This window comes from Mesoplodon densirostris, chromosome 2, assembly GCF_025265405.1.
Source record: "Mesoplodon densirostris isolate mMesDen1 chromosome 2, mMesDen1 primary haplotype, whole genome shotgun sequence".
NCBI lineage: Eukaryota > Metazoa > Chordata > Mammalia > Artiodactyla > Ziphiidae > Mesoplodon > Mesoplodon densirostris.
The window spans coordinates 9,836,724-9,850,622 of NC_082662.1; the positions used below are offsets into that span (position 1 = coordinate 9,836,724).

A 13,899-nucleotide genomic window follows, 5' to 3' on the forward strand; every position below is an offset into this window, starting at 1 on the left:
AATCAGAAATGTACAAAAGTGTCAAGGCAGCTGCTGGCTGGTTTCTTGCCTCCCCACGGGGGTCAGAGTTACACCCATCAGTCCTGTGCAAAGGTCCTGGGGCTGGCCTGGGGGGCAGAGCCAGATTCCTCCCCAGGAGAGGAGCAGTCCTGCTCATCCAGCAGAAGTGTGTCAAGGGACAGTCACATGGGTGTGTGCCCAGGTGCCCACGCCCCCTCAGGTTCTGTGGCTTTTGAGCCTGTCTCTGCGTCCTGCCTTTATGTTCGCCCTTTGAAAGTGTTCATGCAGGTGTAGGTTCCTGAGAATTTGTGGATCTCCTCGAGGGCAGCCTGTGGGAGTATGCTGGTGGAGTGGGGAGGGAAAAGAGAAGATGGTTAGTGGGGAGACCAGTGGCCAGGTCACTGGTAGCCACACAAGAGGTTGTAATAAAGTGATGGTTCCCATAAGCTCTCCCCACCCCTCTCTCCAACATACACCAGCTCCCCCGACAAGCCACCACTACCCACCCCTCCATGGAGGAAGGGCTTTCAAGTAAGTAGGTAAATAGTTATTTACAAGGTAAAGGGTGGGTGTTACAGACTTCCAAAGCCACACTCTTAGCATTTTAGGACCCATACGTATCTCAGAGATCAATTAACTCCAAATGCCACGTATTCAACAAATATTTACTGTGTGGGGCTGAGGAGTTAGGTACTGGGTGTCACCTCCTCTTTTTTTTTCCCTGTATTATTTATTAAGCAGCCACACTGTGCACATGATACAGTTGATACCAAAACCTGTCCTCTCTGCCATCTCAAGATTCTCAGCCCAGTTTGGTCCACTGCATAGTGATGTTTTCCTACAGCTGGGACCTCAGGTTTTACTTCTCACCCTTTATGTCCCTCCAGATAGCAAAACACCTGCATATACCTTCAGGCCTTGTTCTTCAGCATGACACAATTTCTTGCTTCTTGTAGGAAACTTCCCAGACTCACCCCTAGGCCTTTCCTGGGGCTCCCCATAGCTCTATGCTTCCCCAACAACCCCCCGGAGTTGTGCTTGCTGTTTACTTGTCAAGCCCATGGGTGCCTCTGTGGTAGATATTTCATCTCCGATCCTGGCACTTAGCACAGGGCCCAGTATAGAGATGCCCTCAGTTCCTCTGTTGAATGAAATTGAAGGGCCCTGGCCCATTCTAGCTGCAACATGGGAAAGCCTCACTTCCAGCTGGAGCAATCTGGAAGGCTGCCTGGGGGTGGTGGCAAATAGAGTTGAGCCTGTGAAGATTTCTCTTGAGGAAAGTAAAAGGGGGTGCAGTGCAGGGAATGGGGAGGGGCTGGCCTCTGCTTCTTGTGGAAAAGTAGTGGGGGATAGAACAGAAAATCGTAGGCTGGGTGCTTACTTGGAGAGTGCTGAGGTGTTCTAGACAAACTAGCTTTTTTCTAGAATGTCCCCAAAAGCTTCTAAGAAGCTCCTTGAGGTGGACGATCAGCTTGGCTTCGGTGAGGATCCAAGTCCCTGCTCTCCAAGGCTCACAGAGGCGGCCAAGTAGCATCTCAAAGCAACAGTCAGGATGGACTGAGGGAGGCTGAGGTGTGAACTGAATGCCCGGAGTCCCCTACTCTGTGTCACTGAAGGGGCTTTGAGTTTGGAGGACAGGGGATGGACTGATGTGTTCCCGGGTCCTGAGGTTTCTTGCCTGCAGTTAGAGTGGCTCCTCAGATGCCCACTGTGTCCACAGCAGCCAGAGGGGAACCTGGTTTCCTGGGGCTTGACATCCGATAAAGGCACTTGGGTGCTTCACCTCCTGAAAAGGCCTTTCAGGCCAGAGGGGTTCAGTCAGCTGGGGCTTGGGGGCCCAGGGGAGCCAAGAGTCCACGATCACTCGGGCTCCAGGGTCACAGCTCTCTCTGCAGCATGAGAGGCCCATGAAAACAGTGTTTAGTGGGGCACCTGCAATGGCCCCTTCAGTGTGGGAGTGGGATGGGAATGGTTTGTTGCCTAGAGTCTGGAAAGTTCTAGGGAATGTGATGCTGGGCAAATTTTGGAGGAAGATGGTCTCCTCTGTAAAGCCTACCCCCCAAGGTGGTCTGCCCTGGTAAATCCCACCAGGGATGTTTCTGTGAATCCTGAGCCTTTGACAACGAAATCCCTGTCTTCCCCATTAATTGATGTTCATTAAAAATTTTTATTCTATTTTATTTTATTTTTGGCCGTGCCACACGGCATGTGGGATCCTAGTTCCCCAACCAGGGATTGAACCCATGCCCCCTGCAGCTGAAGCACAGAGCCTTAACCACTGGACCACCAGTCTTCCCTATTAGATTGAACTTCCTGAAGGCTAGGGCCAAGATTTAGTCTCTAGAATAGCAGTTCTCAGAGTGTGGCCCAGGAACCCTTGGGGGTACCTGAGATCTCTTCAGGGGGTCTGTCTGCGAGGTCAAACTATTTTTATTATATTACTGAGATAGGATTTGACTTTTGAAGTCTCATTCTCTCATGAGTGTAGAGTTTTCCAGAGGCTACATGACATGTGACATCAACAGATTAAAATCAGAAGCAGATATGAGCATCCATTTGTCTACAATTAATTCAGATAATAAAGAGCTTTGCAAAAATATAAAATAATGCCATTCTTCTTACTACATTTTTTTTTTGGAAAATACATTTACTTTTCACAAAAATATCATTTATGTTAACACTGAATGGATTTTTTCTTGCTATATATAAATGAATAAATGTATAAATCCCATAAAATATTTTCTCAGTTTTAATTTCTAATACAATAGATACAACTCACATAGATAAAAGCACTTTGGGTTCTCCAATAATTTTTAAGATTGTAAAGGGTTCTTGAGACCAACAAATCTGAGAACCGCCACTCTTTAGTAAGGATAGTATATCCATGGCACACAGGCCACTGCTCTCATTTTCACGCCCACAGCAGGCAGACATGACTAATCAATCACCTGGGTACTTTCTCTTGCCTGAGGCCTCTTCCCCACCAGGGTCCACGGGGAGAAGGGGAAATGGCCAGCATGAGCCTGACCCAGAGCTTCCTCCCCCAGCCCCATACCTTTTCAAGATAATGAGGGCGTGCATCGTCCACGGGAGGAGGAGGAGGGCCTGATTGAGCTGCACGGCTTCCACCGTCCTCCGGGCCACGGTCTCCGGCTTCAGGGGCGGGAAGAGGTTGGGGAACCTGCAGGCAGGAAAAGACAGCGTGGGTTTCCCCTGAGAAGCGAGCGCTTCTGCTGAAAACCCCTGTGGCTAACATGTCAGGGTCATCCCTTTGGCTTGGCCTGTGTGGGAGACCTGAGACCTGTTTGGAACGCTCTCCCTGCCGCCTGGGATGTGTCAGGAGTTCCTCGTCTTCTCACTCCTCCCAGTGAGACTCCCCTTGAGAACTGAGGGCTTCTAGCCCACCCATCCACCTGGGACCCATCCTCAGAGCACTGCAGAGGGCTCCCCCAAGCCTCACTCACATCCCGTCCTGCCCCGCTAAAGCCCTCCCGGGGCCCCTCGCTCTGCTTTCAGTCCTACCCACGCTGGGCCTCACCTTTCCTCCTTCTCACCCTGCCCCAGCGATCCTGGCCAACCCTGTCACTTAAGATCTTTCCCATCTCAGCTGTCCCATCAGCCTGGCTCCTTCCTCCCGTCCACTCAGAGTGGCCTCTAATCTCGGCCCCCTGCTAAGTGCCTTGACTGAATCGAGAGTGGCCTTGCCTGTCCGCTTGTTTCCTGTGAATGGCCTGTCTCCCCCATCAGCCTGGGAGTTCCCCAAGGGCAGAAGTCTGGTGGGTCTTGCTCCCTGCTGTATGCCCTGTGTGCAGTGTCTGGGATATAGTAGGTGCTCAGTAAATGCCTGCTGAGTGGGTACACGCTGAACGATGTGGCATTCCCCTACCACTTGCTGGTGTACTCACTCATTCCCTGATTCATGGATACACTCACGGATTCATTCAAACATCTACAGGGCGTTTCCATGGGGTTGATAAATGAATGAATGGCTGAGTACGCAAACATCAGGGGTTTCTCATGCCTGTTCAGAGACATCTGACCTGAGACCCGTACAGGGATGATGCTCCCTAAGCGCCAGGCCTGTGCTGAGTGATCAACAGGCATCATTTGCTCCAACTGCCAGAGAAGGAAGCCGAGGCTCTGGGGAGGTGGTGGGGACTGGGGATTCAACCCAGGCCCGCAGGAGCCCCAGGCCCGTGCTCTCTCTCCCCTGTCCTTTGCTCGCTGCTTGTCCCACCGCTCCTGGGCCTATAGGTGCAGGACTGATGCTGCTGACTCTGACCTCAGTCCCACAGAGGGCTGGTGAGCTGCTCCGGCACCAGGAGGACGGAGGGTGATAAGTCACCTGGGGATGATGTCACCCTGAGAAAAAGGCAACTCCTGGGCCCCCAGCACGGGCTTGGCTGGCCTCAGAGAGTCCACGGAGCTCGCCCCCAACCCTTGGCTTCCTTTGCCATCAGGACGGGCTGCCAGGATGCCCACGACCCTGGAAGGGCCGGCCTCAGGGTCCTGTGGAGATGGACGCGTGAGACGGCTCATGACGCTGGAGCCCCACAGACACGGTGGACAGTGTGGGTTTCCAGCCCCCACTTGGGCCAGTGCTGCTGCTGGGGGGACGGGAAGACAGGATGGACAGACCAAGCTCCGTGGGCTCAGGGGGCTCTTCCTGGTAAGATCCCTGCGGGAGAACCTGACAGAGGGGATGCCTCACACAAGCTCGCTGGTGGGGCTTTCTCTTTTCCCTCCGTGGTGTGTGGGATGGGTACCCGGGGAACCGGCAGAGCTACGAACTCCCATGGAGGCTGCACAAACCCCTTGAAAGAGCATGCTCAGCCAACTTCTATCTGTGTCGTCTTGGGCGAGTAACTTTGCTTCTCAGAGCCTCACTTTCCTCATCTGAGAAATGGGGATAAGAGCTCTCGCAGGGTTGTGGAGAGTCAAACGCAGAAGCGTTTGTAAAGTGTCTGGTGTGGCTGGAACATAAAGAAGATCAGTAAAGAGCAATTTACAAACAACAGCACCCACCTATATGTCCATCTTGCCAGAAAACCCATCAGTTTTGCCCTAAACGTGTCTCCCACCCTCAACCCTGGGAAGCTGCTAAGCATGGTTGGAGAGGAAGCCAATGCTTTGCTTGCTTGCTTGCTTGCTTGCTTGCTTTCTTTCTCTCTTTCTTTCTCTCTCTCTCTCTCCCTTCCGTCCTTCCTTCCTTCCTTCCTTTCTTTCTTCCTTCCTTCCTTTCTTCTTCTTTCAAGAAATGGGAGTTGGTTAGGTACCAATCAACATTTTACTGCTCTTCTCCCAAGCCCTCGGGGCTCACCTGCAATCCACAGGTAACTAACCTTCACCTAGTGCTTACTACTTGCCAGCTGGCTAGTTGATTCACGCACAGGAGCTCATCTAGCCTGTGACGCCAGGGTACCATTATCAATCCCTTCTTACAGACAAGGAAACCGAGGCACAGGAAAGCGAAGTAATTTGCCCAAGGTCACACAGAGCTGGGATTAGGCCCCCACAGCTTGGGCCCACATTCTGAGTCACTGTGGGAAAATGATCTGGGGGAGGCCTTGGATTTCCTTCTTAAAGTGATGGAGAGGAAACTATGCCAGAAGGCGAAAGAGGCACAGGGATGCAAGGTCTGTGAATGTCCTGCCCACTTCAGGGCACCCAATTAGAACCATGGGTCGCCACTGTGGCACTTCCATCCAATATGCATTGTTTGAGCACTTCCTGTATACCCAGATGAAAAGAAACCAAACCAAGACATCATGGGGGGAAAAAACCAACATGGAACATTAATAGTCATTAATCCAGCCTCCTCTAAATTCAGCACCTATGATAATTTACATATAAGTCAGGTGGAAATATATACATCTGTGATGACTGAAGTCTGCTAGGAAGATTTATAACTTATGCACTTATGAAGATGTTTATTGTTAGTAAAAATAATAAGAGCAGCAGTTCGTTACTGAGCATCTCATATGCCCTGGGCTTTGCACTAGATACGTTACATGTGTTATTTCTGATTCTCTCAATGATCCTATGAGGTAAGTATTATTTTCACTGTTTGACAGATGAGCAAAGTAAAGCTCGGAGTGGTAACAAAACTGGTTCAAGATTTTGCCACCATTCAGTAGCTGAGGTGTGATTCCAAACAGGGAGTTGTTTTTTTTTTTTTTAATTTTATTGAAGTATAGTTGATTTACAATATTGTGTGAATTTCTGCTGTACAGCTAAGTGACTCAGTTATACATATGCACACACACACACACACACACACACACACACACACACACATATATATATATTCTTTTCCATTATGGTTTGTCACAGGATACTGAATATAGTTCCCTGTGCTATACAGTAGGACCTTGTTGTTTATCCATCTTATATATAATAGTTTGCATCTGCTAATCCCAACCTCCCATTCCTTCCCTCCCCTGCCCCGCCTCCCCCTTGGCAACCACAAGTCTGTTCTCCATATCTGTGTCTGCAAAAGCAGGTGTTTTGATTCTTGATAGCAAAACCAGACTCAGTGATAATCACTAAGGTGTTCTGAGTGATTCCCACCCGGATGCACTATGCTACATGCCTTCCACTCTCTCAGGAAACTCTCACAATGACACTTCCATGCTATCCTCATGTTTGGAAGAAGCTGATGCATATCATTTAGAAAGCAAAATTATCATATGTTGCATTGCAAAAAACAAGGAAAATAGTTTTTTGGATGATGCCATATTTTCATTTATCTATAACCTATGCCCCTTCACGAGCGCACATCATCATAGCACCATTTACAGGGCACTTACTATGTAGCACATACGGTGTTGCATGCTAGACACCATTTTATCCCTATCACAGAACCCTAAGGGTAGACATTCCCATCATCCCATTCTACAGATTAGAATCAGAGGCAGAAGTGGGAACTAATCGGGCTCAAGGTCACACACACCCCAGGGGCCTGGCTCCAAAGCACAAGCTCTAAACCAGTGGTTCCCATTCCCGTTGATTTAAGTGGTCTGGAGGAGGGGTGGGTGGGCTTCAGTATTTCTTTAAACTGAGCTATAATTTGCATACAATAAAAGGCATAAATCTTGTGTCCGGCATGATCAATTTTTACCTGTGTAACCCCCACTCAAATCAAGAAGAGAGAACAGGGCTTCCCTGGTGGTGCAGTGGTTGAGAGTCCACCTGATGATGCAGGGGACACGGGTTCGTGCCCCGGTCCGGGAGGATCCCACATGCCGTGGAGCGGCTGGGCCCGTGAGCCAGGGCCGCTGAGCCTGCGCGTCCGGAGCCTGTGCTCCGCAATGGGAGAGGCCACAACAGTGAGAGGCCCGCGTACCGCAAGTAAAAAAAAAGGAGAGAGAACATTTCTAAAAGCCTAGAAGGTTTCCTGGTGCTCTCTGCCAGGCTATGTCCCCACTCCTCTTGGGGTGGCCACTGTTCTGATTTCTATCACCTCGGTCCAGTTTTGCCTGTTGTAGAACTTCAGACAAATGGAATCATGCAGAATGCACTTTTATGTCTCTGGTTTCTTTCTCTCAACATTTGAGATTCATCCATATTGTTCATTTACCAATACTTGGTTCCCTTTTTATAGTTGGGTAGTATTCCATCGCATGCATTTAGTATGGGAACTCTGTACAAGCCCCCTGACCTGCGAAGCAGGACCCTAAACCACTATAGAACCCCACTGCCCTGCAGATGGAGAATCAGGTACGAGACCAAAAAGCCAGAGATAAAGGGTTCTGGGTTATCTTAAGATTTTGGCTCTCTGTGTGTGGGTAATGAGTCTTTCCCCTGATCCGATCTGCTGGAGGGACTTGGCTCGGAGAGGGGGTCCCCTGCCACTGACCTGACCCTCATGCCCTGGAACATCTCGGTACTGGTGTGGAAAGGCAGCACGGTGGTGGCACTGACGCCGGGACAGTCCAGCAGCCCCAGGGTCAGGCTCTCCATGAAGGCGAAGGCTGAGGCTTTGGATGTGCAGTAGTCGATGGCGCCGGGGATGGCAGAGAGCGCCAGCACGGAGTTGAGACACACGATGTGGCCGTTCTGCAGCTCCAGCATCCGTGGCAAGAAGGCCTTGGTGGTCTAAGGGTGGGTGGGGAGGTCAGTGTGCAGCAGCCACAGCTTCCAACAGCCCTTCTACCACCCCCCTCAGGGAGAACAGACCAGCCTGGACACAACACACTACACCAGCGACCAGGCTTTCCTGGGACGGGAGGTGTGCAGGCCAAGGGCACTGAGCCCCACATTTCAGAAAGTCCAGATGCCTCCTGGGGCAGCCGGTCATTCGCCTTGTCCGGTCACCCTATCCTAGGACATCCCCCCTGGCCTGAGCCCAAGCCCTGGTGAGCCTCTCCCCACTCCCCTACAGCTCCCAGGATCCCTGGAGGGAAGGAACATGTCACTGACATGCCCAGGGCTGGCTCAGGCTCAGGATAAACTTACCCAGAACTGGCCCAGGGTGTTGATGTGCTGGGACTTGAGAAGGGCATCATCGTCACTGTCCATCAGGCTCTTCCCATGGACCACAGCGGCGTTGTTCACCAGGATGGTGATGTCGCCCACCTGTGGGCAAGAGGGGGTCAAGGGGCCGTTAGGGCGGGCAGCCCCAGTGGCCTGCACTTGGAGAGGAGGGACCTGGTCTTGGGAAGTCACATCACCTCTCTGAGCATCAGTCTTGATTTGTAAGATGGTGCTAATAACCATGCCAGGGTCGGTCTGGGGATCAGAAATAATTTATGGCTGGGAATTCCCTGGCAGTCCAGTGGTTAGGACTTTGCACTTTCATTGCCGAGGGCCTGGGTTCGATCCCCGATCAGGGAACTAAGATCCTGCAAGCCGTGCAGTGTGGCAAAAAAAAAAAAAAAGCAGAAAAAAGAAATAATTTATGGCACATAATGTACCTGGCACAGAGCACATCTATAATAAATGAGGTTATTGTTACATAAAAATAGCTAACATTTACCATGTGCCAGATATCTAATGGTGGTTTCTGTTCTCTTGGAGCTCAGTGATGCATTCAGTCTAAATAGATGGCTGGAGTCGGGGATTTTCCCAGAGGGCAATGGGACATTTGTCCCCCAGGGTCTAGGATAGAAACTCACAAGATCTAAACTTCCAAAGGGGACAACAGGTGATCAGTGTCCTCTTACGTAATCAACCTATGCCCCTACTCCCTGCCCCCTGCAACACACACACGCACACGCACACACAACTTGGGCCAGCTTCATAGGAAAGCCCTCCAAGATGTCCTGAAAATAGCCATTCTGCCATAAGCAAAGCTCTCTCCCAGGCCACGTGAGAATGTTCTCTTTGGCCAGCATTCCCCCGCAGTGTCTGGCAGAGCTGAGGCCGGCCCCTCGCAGGCTGCTCACCTTCTCCCGGACAGCTTTGGCCGTCTGGTACACCTCCTCCCGGTTGCCCACATCACAGATGAAGTAGTGGCACTCGGTGCCCATCTGCCGAATCTCCTCCGTCGTCTCCTTCAGACATTTCTCAGTCCGGCCCCACAGAACGATCTGGAAGGAGAGGATAGCAGTACTGAACACGTGGTCATTAAGGAAGCCATCGTGATTCAATGATTGCCATCAGAAATTCAGTACGTAATTTGCCCCAGGACTGGCCTCCCTGATTCCACTCAAAGAGAGTATGCAAAGTCACAATATGATCTGTTAAGGGGATATATATATAGCCTACTCTGAAGGGAACCAAGAGTTTCTGAGCCTGTTTATGACCCATTGGTGGAGGCGTGATTCACAAGTCTGTCTTACGTATGCTTCCAGGAGGATGTCTCCTGTCGGCCCAATTCCAATGATCCTACCTAGTTAAAAGTAGTAGCAGAGCTCTTTCTGTAGTGTTCCAGAATGCTCTGAGCTAGAAACAAGCTGGCCTTCTCACCACTGAGGTCTAGAGCCCCACTGATGAATGGACTGCGAGGTTCTGAACGTGAGGTGCCTGGAGGCTGAGCAAAGCCTTCCCTTCCACCCAGCTGTGGTCCGGCAGGAGGGCCGGGAAGACAGGCAGCTGGGCTCCTCTGGGGAAGGAAACACGACCTCACCCCGCAGGTAATAAACGCGGGACTCATTACACCCGGAAGTGACCCTGGCAGGACCAAGACATGAATCCTTATAGGGGGTTGGACAAATTTATGAATGGCTGGCCATAAAGGGCTCAGAAGAGAGGCCGGGCTAATTCTCAACCTTGACCCACAGGAGAATGACACTCCTTCCCACGGTACGGTACGTCGTTGGGTCCAGAGAGGCCCCTGTTGGTAAAAGAACCAGGGTCGGGTGACGGGGAACTAAGAATCCTGAGACCCAGCTTAATCAGCACAGAGGGAGAAAGGCTGGGGGCTAGAGAGAATCAGAGAAAGGAAGAGATAAAAGGCTCCTGGGAGATTAATCTAATGGGTTTCTATTTTTGTTTTTTCTCTTTCTTTTAAAAATTATCAATGAAATTTCTCCTTAAAAAATAAAACCTAACACGGAACCCCACGTGTGAAACCAGTAAAAGGAACAAATTACACGTCCAACTCCATATTTTCTTACACTAAAAGCAACGAATCAGAGTAGAAGGGCTGAGCTGGGAAGGCAAACATTTTCCAGTGGGAGTGAGGGATTAACTCCAGTCACGCCAGACCAGAATCTAACTGATTTCCGTACTTTGCTCTGGACCCGGTATGGAGAAAAGTCACGCAGATAAGTAGTTGTTGGTGATAACCGTTTATCAATTGTTTACCTTGACATCTCAGAACTTTCCCATAACCAAAAAAGGCACAAAATGGGTTAGCTGGCGGGACACACAAATGTGTTGGCGGCTCCCATGGATTTGACTTTTTTATTAGAGTTTTTAAAACTTTCGAAATATTTCTTAAAGGAAAATAAAAGTGTTCTTTCAACTCTTGAAACATCTCTGGGAAAGTCCAGTTTGAAAACCCCACCTTGTCCAACCAGTTTATTTATTTTAATCGAAGTCTTGAAATACAGGAAAAGCTTTACGAGGGAGAATTCCATCAGCCACCCTCCACGACCACAAAAGTCCTTCAGGAGCAAAAGGTCTGCAATTAGACCGGCTCCAAGGGACACTTTCTTGTCTGTTGAACTAAAAACAGACTTAGAATGTGTTCCTCCAGGCGAGGCTGGAGAGATTCCCTTCATGGAGAAGAGATAAACATCTGTTCAGGCATCTTCCACCATATCAGACCTCACTCTTGCCTGGTAGTCACTGTCAGCCTAGTTTGCTTCCATCCACCCTTGTCACCCCATCTGTCTGTCCATCCATCCTTCCTCACATCCATCCATCCACTCATCCATCCATCCATCCACCCCACTCCATCATCCATCCATCTAATTTCTGAGTATGTCAGTCTGAGGTGAAGGAAATCCTTGGCCTCCTTTCTCATTCTCTGCTCCCTGCCTAACCCCATCCCACCTCCATCTCATATGGGGAACAGGACCCTGGGGCTTGCAGAGTTTCCTAAGGCCTGGCTGAGGATGAGAGAGGTGCCTCTGGGATTCTGAGAACTTCTGGACAAGAGAAGGGAAGCTTAAAGTGGGGGTAGGGGCTTGTTGGAAGGCGCAGCGGTCCAGGTGCCTGGGAGCACAAGAAAGCCAGCAGACAGGGAACAGGGAAGGCCAGCACGGTCTGCATGGCTGGAAGGACACCCTGGAGAGGGAAACAGAGGCTAGGGTGAGGGAGGCGACATGAAGGCTGTGCCCCACTGTCTTCCATGTATATACACCCAGGTGGGACGCTGAGGTTTGGCCACGTCCTTTTGGGGGTCTGTTGAGGATGCCCCTGGTGGGCTGGGGGACTGGCCTCATGCTCTGTGCTCAGAGACCCCACCTCTCCCCAGACACTGTGAGGGGTTTGCTTCCTGTCCTCCTCACCCCACCCCTCTGAGCAGGGAGCTCCCCGGGGCCTTGATCCTGCCTTGTTCATTTCATATCTCAGTGCCCAGCAATGCAAGTGCTATTTGTTGAGCGAATGAATGAAAGTTCATGGCCGTAGGTGGGACGGGATGGGAGGTGGTTAAATAGCCTCTCTGAGGCTGAGACGAGCCCAGTTTCCTTGACTGAGCCATTGAGGGTCCCAGAACCTTCAACACAGAGGCTACTTAGCCCAAGAGTCGGCGAGACCTGGACTTTCACCCAGAGCCTCAAAACCACCCAGGACTGAGCTGTGAGGTGAGGCCCAGGCCAGTGTGCGTGTGCCTCACTGTGTGTCTCTCTCTGTGCGTGTCTGAGTGAATGTGTCTCTCTCTGCACACGTGTATATGTGTGTGTGTGCAGCCTCTGCACTGCTGTGCATTTCCTCAGGCGAGTCCCTGGGGAGCCAGGCTGGGCATCTTCCCGTCTTAGGACCCAGGTGTGTCTCCATGGTGACAGGGAGGCCAGGGCTGGTCACCTTGATGGAGCCTTCCAGGAACTGAGCCACTGGGGGTGGGAGGTGAGGGAGAGTGCTGAGTGGAGGGATGGGGGCCCTTCCTGGCTAGGAGCTGCCCAGTTGGAGCTGCTACAGCCACTGTCCCTCCTCCTCCAGTGCCCTGCCCGGCCCCCTCTGGGGACCCAGAGTCACCGACCAGGAACCTGGCAGGTACAGCTCAGAGGCTGGTCCGGGTGGCTTCTCACCAGAGTCACCTGGGGGTGACCCCAGACGGCTGACAGGACAGGAGTCCCACCCAGTGCCCAAATGCGGGTAAGGACGGGGTGGGCGGGAGGCAAGGGGCTGAGAGGAGCGTGGGGTAAGCAGCCTGGGGAGGGGGCGGATTTATGAGCCCTTGGAACCCAACATGGCCTCGTCTTAATCAACTCCCAGGACAGGGAGCAGCTGGGGAGGGTCAGCGGCCCCCGGATTTACTCTTAAGCCGAGTTTATAAAATAAGAGCTCAGGGGCACTTGACACCCCCTGGCCTCCCCTCCCCTAGGGGGGCAAATGGCGAGCTTCTGTCCCGGGGAGGAGAAGGGAAGGGGGGGTGAAGACCTCTGGCGTCCCAGGCCTCCCAGCAGAGGCACGGGGTCCCGCCCTCCTCTCCCTCGGAGCTGCCCTCGCAGCGAGCCCGGACCCCCGAGCAGCCCCCAAAGCTGAAAGCTATCACGAGCCACTTTTAATGGCTGAGGACACTGGCCCAAAGGCGCTGAGTTAACTTGTCCAAAGTCGCACTCAGTGGGTGGCGGGGGCAGGATTTGAACCCGGACCCTTTGTTCTCCGCAGATGCACCCCTGAAACCCAAGGGATGGTGGGATTTTTCTGAGCATTAAGAATTCTGCTCCCAAATCCCCTGAGTCCTCACACCAGTGTTTATCCCCACTCAGACCTCAGCTTCATCTCCCTCAACATCCACAACCCCTTGACAGGACCGCACAGAGGGCCTGCAGTGGGCTGGGTGCTGTGCCTTTGCGGGATTTAATGGAGAGCAAAACAGACACGGTCCCTGCCTCAGGGAGACAGCGAAGGAATGAGAAAAACAGCTGGACACAAACCGCTGTGAGTGGGATAAAGAATAAAAAGGGGAACGTTTTTGAAACTGGGGCATTTCTGTCGTCGCTGTATTATGCCCATTGTATATCTAAGGAAACTGCAACTCAGAGAGGCTAAGCCACTTGTCTGAGGTCACACAGCAACCAAGCGGCAGAGGTGGGATTTGAACTGAGGTTTTTCACCATGATTCCCTCTCCCAGAAGGAGAAAAGCCATCTCCTCTCTTCATGGAGTCTTGTGGGGATGAAGCATGCAAAAGCTGGCACCCACCTAGAGTTCAGCACCTGCTCTGTTATTATTTGCCACGGAGAGGAAGAGCTGAGAAAATCACAGCACAGCCCCTTGATATACCCTCTTCTGCAGCATTAGAATGATGAGAGTTCACACCATGGAAAAATGGTCAGGAGAA

General features: G+C 51.5%; 1 protein-coding gene across 1 annotated transcript in view; it reads right to left on the bottom strand.

Annotated features, from left to right (window-relative positions):
• Positions 1-257: 257 nt before the first annotated feature.
• The window catches only part of DHRS3 (dehydrogenase/reductase 3), a 40,209-nt gene continuing 26,567 nt past the window's right edge, over positions 258-13,899 (bottom strand). The window contains exons 2-6 of the mRNA XM_060079872.1: positions 9,387-9,530; positions 8,458-8,577; positions 7,859-8,097; positions 3,056-3,181; positions 258-342 (exon numbers count right to left, since the gene is read on the bottom strand). Of these exons, the coding sequence (XP_059935855.1) occupies positions 258-342; positions 3,056-3,181; positions 7,859-8,097; positions 8,458-8,577; positions 9,387-9,530 (714 nt within the window). The remainder of the gene's footprint in view (positions 343-3,055; positions 3,182-7,858; positions 8,098-8,457; positions 8,578-9,386; positions 9,531-13,899) is intronic.